This window comes from Elephantulus edwardii, unplaced genomic scaffold, assembly GCF_000299155.1.
Source record: "Elephantulus edwardii isolate Elephantulus edwardi_28Jun2011 unplaced genomic scaffold, EleEdw1.0 scaffold00033, whole genome shotgun sequence".
NCBI classification, from domain to species: Eukaryota; Metazoa; Chordata; class Mammalia; order Macroscelidea; family Macroscelididae; genus Elephantulus; species Elephantulus edwardii.
In genome coordinates, this window is record NW_006399783.1 from 10,887,941 (window position 1) to 10,895,030 (window position 7,090).

General features: G+C 58.8%; 1 protein-coding gene across 1 annotated transcript; it reads left to right on the plus strand.

Annotated features, from left to right (window-relative positions):
• The first annotated feature begins 230 nt into the window (after positions 1-230).
• Positions 231-2,927, plus strand: TLX3 (T-cell leukemia homeobox 3). The gene is made up of 3 exons (XM_006884341.1): positions 231-727; positions 1,078-1,321; positions 2,179-2,927. The coding sequence occupies exons 1-3, from the start codon at positions 307-309 to the stop codon at positions 2,387-2,389; spliced, it is 876 nt and encodes a 291-aa protein (XP_006884403.1). The 5' UTR covers positions 231-306; the 3' UTR covers positions 2,390-2,927.
• The last annotated feature ends 4,163 nt before the right edge of the window (positions 2,928-7,090 follow it).

Here is a 7,090-nt window from a genome sequence, read left to right on the forward strand (position 1 = left end):
TTAAAATGATGTCACCTTGGAACAGTCCCTAAGCTCCTATTTCCATGAATTAGGCCTTTATTGAAAGCTGGGAGCCAATGGGAGGAGAGAGGCTTGTTGATCGCAGCCAATGGCTGCGGCGGGAGAGGAATTAGCAGCGGAAACTCCAGGTTCGGTTCAAGAAAGATGACACAGAGCCTGTCGGGCCCGCGCACTCTTGGCAAAGTTTCAGTGCGACGAGAGGCGCCGGGCGCTCCATGGCCGCGCCGTAACGGAGACCCAGCCGCCTCCCTGCCCAGCCCAGCCCAGCCCTTCCGCCCGCCCAGGATGGAGGCGCCCGCCAGCGCGCAGACCCCGCACCCGCACGAGCCCATCAGCTTCGGCATCGACCAGATCCTCAACAGCCCGGACCAGGACAGCGCGCCCGCCCCGCGGGGCCCCGACGGCGCCAGCTACCTGGGAGGGCCCCCCGGGGGCCGGCCGGGCGCCACATACCCGTCCCTGCCCGCCTCCTTTGCCGGCCTCGGCGCGCCCTTCGAGGACGCGGGATCTTACAGTGTCAACCTGAGTCTGGCTCCCGCGGGCGTGATCCGGGTGCCCGCGCACAGGCCGCTTCCCGGGGCTGTGCCACCGCCTCTGCCGAGCGCGCTGCCCGCCATGCCCTCAGTGCCCACGGTGTCCAGCCTGGGCGGCTTCAATTTCCCCTGGATGGAGAGCAGCCGCCGCTTCGTGAAAGACCGCTTCACAGGTGAGCAGGGCGGGCAGACAGGCGCCGGGCCTCGACCCTCCGGGGATCAGAGGCACCGCGCCTTGTGCACTCCACTCCACTCTGGGAACTGATTACGGAGGCCCGATTACGGCCGAGGCCTCTGAGCCCAGTGCCGGGACCGCCGTAGTGGGAGGGAGCCCTGGTAACTGCGGGAAATGAGGCTCTGCCAGGGGGAAAGGGGAACGTCTCCCGACCGGCTTGGTGCCGCTGGGGACACGAGTGCCCCACCAAATAGCGGAATGCTCTGCGCCCCACGGGGAGGCCCAGGGTCCTCTGGAGGCCTGACCGGTGGCCGGGCTAGGCTTCAAGGGCCTCGTGTGTCTCCTCAGCGGCGGCGGCGCTCACGCCCTTCACCGTGACCCGGCGCATCGGCCACCCCTACCAGAACCGGACGCCGCCCAAGCGTAAGAAGCCGCGCACGTCCTTTTCTCGGGTGCAGATCTGCGAGCTGGAAAAGCGCTTCCACCGCCAGAAGTACCTGGCCTCCGCCGAGAGGGCGGCGCTCGCCAAGTCTCTCAAAATGACAGACGCGCAGGTCAAGACCTGGTTCCAAAACCGAAGGACCAAGTGGCGGTGAGAGGCCGGGCCCACACTGCACCTGCCCCGCACTGCGCTGCAACCCCGTCCCCCCGACCCTGAGCTGCCGGACCAACCTTCTCCAGGACCCGGCGCTCCCACCCTCTCCGCCTTCCCTGCTCTGCTCCCCATCTTCTCTTCATTCCGATTCCTGTGTCTCTCTTGTGAGCCTCGCTACCTCATTCCTTGTTTCACTCCATCTCTTGAGCTCGGCTTCACACACACACACACACACACACACACACACACACACACACACTGAGAGTCCCTACACTTCTCCCCACTTTCCACCTTCCATTCTCGTATTTCCAACCCTCTCCTACGACTCCGGGTCCCCCTCGAGCGCCCTGTCTCAACTCCAGCCGGGTTTTGATACTTTCCCGGGCTCGGTGTAGGTGTAGCCAGTGAACTGCTAGGAGGTCTCCTTTTGGAAAAGGGCGGCGAAACAGGGTGCGAGAGAACCGGCCAAGGGTGACGAACGGTGCAGAGCTGGTCTGATCCCCACTCCCGCCAACCTTGTGCGACCCGTTGCCTGAGGACCGAGTCAATTACACTTACGTGCTTGTTAAGAAACAAAAGAAACAATCTTTGTTGTTGACAATGCACGGGCGTGCAGGTGGGCAGCGGGCAGGCCCCTCCCTGCTACAGTCCCCTCCCAACCAGCACAACAAAAACAAAGGGGCCCAACCCCTCCCCGAACGCGCGGGCCTCGGGCGCACTGCGGGAAGGGAGGCAGACGGGCTCTGAGCTTCCAGGCCACCAGCAGCCTGAGCTCCGGGGAAGCTGGGGCCCCGCCGGCGGCCCCGGAGTGCCGGGTGCGTAACGGTGCTGTCCCTCTCCCTCCCCTGGTGCAGGCGGCAGACGGCGGAGGAGCGGGAGGCGGAGCGGCAGCAGGCGAGCCGGCTCATGCTGCAGCTGCAACACGACGCCTTCCAAAAGAGCCTCAACGACTCCATCCAGCCGGACCCGCTCTGTCTGCACAACTCGTCGCTCTTCGCCCTGCAGAATCTGCAGCCCTGGGAAGAGGACAATTCCAAGGTCCCCGCCGTCACCTCGCTGGTGTGAGCCACCCACGCGCAACGTCGCTACGGATCGCTGCCCCTACCCGGCGGCGAGGGTGCCCCGGGCTCCCAGCCGGGCTGGGGGCGAACTCGGGGCCGAGAAGGGAATGGGCCCCAAGCTCTAAAGGCCCGCGGCGGCCGCATCCCCCCACCGGCTGCGGAGGGGGCTGGGCCTGGGCCTCGCGGCTGCACAATCCGAGCCCCCCGTCCCGCGCCCCGTCCCGCCCCAGGCCCCGGCCTGACAAAGAAAGCGCCTTACGTTTCTCCGCCCCCCGCCCGCACCCCCCCGGGCTGGGCGTCTGTATTATACTTTGTACTTTTGCCCAAACGTGTAAATAATAAAAGTTTTGGCTTTTTTTTGTTTAGACACTGGCCACCTGCTTCCCCTGAGGGGGCTGCGGAGGAGGGGCGGCCGACTCGGGGGTCGGGAGTGCCAGGGGCCAGAGGCACCCTGTATTTAGGCTGGGTCACCTCCTCTCCTTTTCCGTTCCTTTTATTTAAGTCGTTTTATTTAATAATAATAAAGAAATTTAGCTATTTCACTTAACGCCGCTTTTATTCCGTTTTCGTTCTGACGGTGCTCCGCTGGCCCTGGCCCCGGCCCCACCTCCGGGCGGTGAAGGCCGAGCAGCGGTGCGCGCGGGCGCGTCGTCTTCTCAAAGCTTCGTCGTTTTTCGCCTCATCTCGAACGGCAGCAACCCAGGGCCCCGTGGAGGAGCCGCGGAGCAGGTTAGTGCGTGCGGCCGCCCGCAGTCTGGGTGTCTGCGGGCCGGACTGGGCAGTGGTAGCGGGGAAAGGTGGATGCAGGCCAGAGAGGCTGCATCCCAGAGCTAGGGTGAGCGAAGAGCGGTCACCTGGGTCATGGAGGTGCTTCAGCCTCCAAATCCTGGGGATGCCAGCGGGCACCTGGTACGCCCACCACCACCAGCTTTCCCCTTTCCCCAGCAAGCTCTCTGTGGGCTCTGGGCTTGATTCACCCACCAAAGCAGAGATTTGTTTGCCCTGTGGGCGGACTGTGGCTGCAGGGCGTGCACGACCTGGCTCTGTGCTTGAGCAAATGCAGCACCTGACCCTCGCACCCCTGGACCCTCGGGTTTGCGTGGCCCCTCAAGGAAGGGTGATGTCACGTGACGTCACTGCAGCCTGGCCGGCGGCCTTGAACAAGAGGGGGCGGGACTCCCGCAATGCCCGGAACCCCAAAGTTGTCCGAGTGGCCCGTGTATGTTCACCTGCTTGGCCGCAGCCCTAGAGCTGCTGCTGTAAGTTTTCCGGGTGGGAGGATCTGGAGCAGGTGGACACGTTCAACCGCGACAAATAGACAAAAAGCATCCGTGAACATTTGCCCTGATTTCTTTAATTTTCCCCTTTTATGTTGTCCTTGTCCGTCCAAACTTTTGTTTTCTACCCTCGCTGTTTCTTGCTCAACCAGTTTCTTTATTTTTCTATTTCTAATTCTTAGTAATTAAATCCTTTCAAATCCGTACCCTTTATCCTTTTTATTTTTCTACATAATTTGTTCTCTGTGTCTTTTCTGTTCTGGTTCTTCTTTTACACGATTCTCTCGTCCTCTCTCGGTTTCTGACTCTATATTTTTTCTTCTCTCTCTAGGTTTGTTTGTTTTTTCCTCTCTCCTCCGTCGTCTCTCCTATTGGTCTTTTCCTTTCTCCTCTCTGCAAATAATTGTGTCTCCCTCTCCAACTCCCTCTTTCTCTCTTCCTCTCCCTCACACCTTTTCCTTTTTTTTTTTTTAATCTCTTCCTGAATGTTCTCCCTGTAGCTCCCTGAAACGAAACACTTGAGGGTTTGGTCCCAGATTACACAATCCCATCTCACAGCTTCCCTCCCACCACCTGCCATTCCCTGGAGCTCAGTGGAGCTCGGGGCGCCTTCGCTGTAAGCGGGCCCAGCCTGACAGCACTTGGCCGCTTTGGGGAAGGGGCTGTCAAGAGAAGCACAGCACTCCCCAGACCCTTGCACTCAATTCCTCGTAGGAATCATAATCTGTGTCATTGAGAAATATAGGCACTTCCAAAAGGAAGCAGGCTAATTGAGAGCTTTGAATGTCTTCTGACTTTTCCTAAAAAGCCTGACAGTGTAAGAAGGGTGGCCCTAAAGCCCGGGGTTTAAACATCTAACACGGAAAGGAGCCTTCTGATCTTGCCTTTCCAGGATGTACAGCCCTGTCCTCAAGGGATTAGCTTCTGTTGCAATGCACCCTCTCTTTCTTGGTTTTTCCAAATGCTTAGCTTTGTGTTCGGTGCATGCTCAGATTGCGACCTTTTGGAGGGACACACGTACACTTGGTTTTGTATTTCCTTCCCCTGAAGTTTTGCAAAGGGTCTCAAGTCGCAGATGTCATTCCATGCCAGGCCTAGTTTGCACGCTCAAACCTCCTTTCTTTTCCTCTCCTCGTCTCTTCCCTGGCGTTTGCTGTAGCCAAGCAATGAGCAATTTGCGCCCATCATCTGAGCTTCACAGGGCCAGATTGTTGGAGAACTCGTTTGGGGTCAGATCAGGGACATCTCACACTCAAGGCCACCTTGAGTAACAAGGAGCCGCTGAAGATTGAGAGAAACCGAGAGGCAGGAGAGTGTATCCCCCTTCCTCTCCACATGAAAGACCACCAGGTCACTGTGTGGCTGGAGGGCATCCTGGAAAGGTACACAGCGCCCACCAGCAGGCTGTGCGGAATCGGAGGCAGATTCAGGCTGCTCTGGGGTGGTGCTTCTGTGTTGTTCAGGAAGGCTCCCTGGAGGCCAAGTTTTGTTGTCGTGTCCTGCCCAACTCGTAAGGACCCTTTAGGACACAGTAGACCTGCCCCGTGGAGATTCCTAGGCAGAAATCTTTCCTAAAGCAGGTTACCAGATATTTTCTTCCAAAGAACACCTGAGAACGGCAATGGTGCCACAAGATCTAGAGGCTGAGGCTGGGGAAAACTATGGAGCAGATAAAAGGTCCCTTCAGTGTGTCTTCTTTTCCAGCCTCTCCCAACAGCGGGGTTCCACATTGGCTCTCCAGAGGAGCCAAGACACCGGATGTAGGCAGACGAGTGCAGTTGCCTAAAGGCTGCCCCTGAAGGGCTGAGGGTGAGAAGCAGGGGACTTCTCTTTGCCACATTTTCCTGTGACCTTCCCTCGCAGCCTTGGTTCAGATCGTCACTAAAACTATACCCATTTTACAGATGCAGCTTTTCTCGTGGCGCGGAGGGTTCCCTAGACTCTCGCGGAGGTTGTCCTTGGCTGCAGGTGGAAAGCTGGGTGCTGACCCAGGCGCGGAGACTCGGTCAGGCCGCTCAGCTCTCTACAGGCAGTGGAGACTAGAGTTGAGGAACGCGAGCGGTTCCTGGCCCGATCTGCGTCTCCAGAGAAAACTCGGAGGCCGGCAGGCAGCTCGCCTCCCACAGTGGGAAGTAATTCACAGCTTCTGTCTGTACACAGCACTTGGGTACAGTGTGATTTATGACTGGGGTATCTCCACATGATTTAATGCTCCTCCCCATTTTCCAGTCAAACAGCTAAGTCTCAAAGAGGTTCGGGCCTTAATTCTTAGATCCATGTGCTGAGTGGGAACACTTTGCTCTCAGCCCGAAAACGCGCTCTTTTTCTTACTTGGAAGGATGAGGGGCTTTGTCCAGTGAGAAACGGAGAAGCACTCCTGGGGGGGATGCTGGTGGCTGGTGGACAGCGGCTACCCTGACACTAGGCAGGAGGGACAGAAAGGGACTGGGCACTTCGGCGGTGGACTCCAAGTTCCGAAGTCGAGGAACCCGGTTTGCAGGAAAGAAAAGACAGCCGCAGCCATTTGGAGAACAGTGAAATTCAGAGGTTGCAACACCAGGCTGCCTGGGTCAGCTGGCTATGGGGGGTGAACACCTTGAGACTTTGCCGGCGGCTTTACACCGGAGGGCCGCCGCCAACGCTGCCAGTTCAGCGGCCCAGGCCCAGCGTGGCAGGCAGCGCACGGTGCGTCATGCGCAAGGCGCCCTTTTCCCTGCGGCAGCCTCGCCACAAGCTCCGGGTTAGGGTGCTCTGAATGTGACCTTGGACCCCACCGAGAACACCCAGCCTAGAGCCTGATGTAGGGTGTGACCTTTGCGGAATCTCAAAACCAGTGGGCCCAGGCCAGGGGACAGGAGCGGTCCGCGTGGTGCCCGCACCCCGGGTTTTTCTAGACGGTTTTCTGTGTCAAAAAGCCGGGACTTGCCCTGCGGCCCCACGTTCTCAAGCATCCGCTCTGCACGTGGACAGCCAGTCTTCTCTCAACGTCTGGACCCCTCTCCCCCTAGGCCCAGGCATGCACTTTCTTGGTTGAGACACTTGGAAACTTCTCACCAGTTGTCTGAATGACGGTGCCTCCCTTCCCTCGGGCCACGCTGCTGCAGGGAGTCCTGTCCCGACGCTCCCTGGCTCTGTGGCCCCGAGCGTGGGGTTTTCTACCTTGGGCGCCTTGATTGCCTCCTCCGTAAAGCTAGGGTTGCATGGCCACTCGGAACTCTTTGAGGAGAAAGGCAAGGTGGGGGGCGGGCGGAGAATGCCTTATGGCACACCTGGTTACCAATTTATTATGGGAATAAAACCATTCAAAATATACTTATGAACAAGATACCGGATTAAACGAATGCTAGCACCGCAGGCGCTAATCAGAGATAGTGCGCTTTGAGCACGCGTCCTTGGCCTGGTCCATCCTTGGCCTGATCCGCGGGTCA

What these genes read in the sequence shown, in the direction of transcription:
- TLX3 (XM_006884341.1), top strand. Translation starts at nt 307, where the DNA reads ATGGAGGCGCCCGCCAGCGCGCAGACCCCGCACCCGCACGAGCCCATC. An exon ending in CGTGAAAGACCGCTTCACAG is followed by an intron (nt 728 to 1,077) that starts GTGAGCAGGGCG and finishes GTGTCTCCTCAG; the next exon opens with CGGCGGCGGCGCTCACGCCC. An exon ending in AACCGAAGGACCAAGTGGCG is followed by an intron (nt 1,322 to 2,178) that starts GTGAGAGGCCGG and finishes CCCCTGGTGCAG; the next exon opens with GCGGCAGACGGCGGAGGAGC.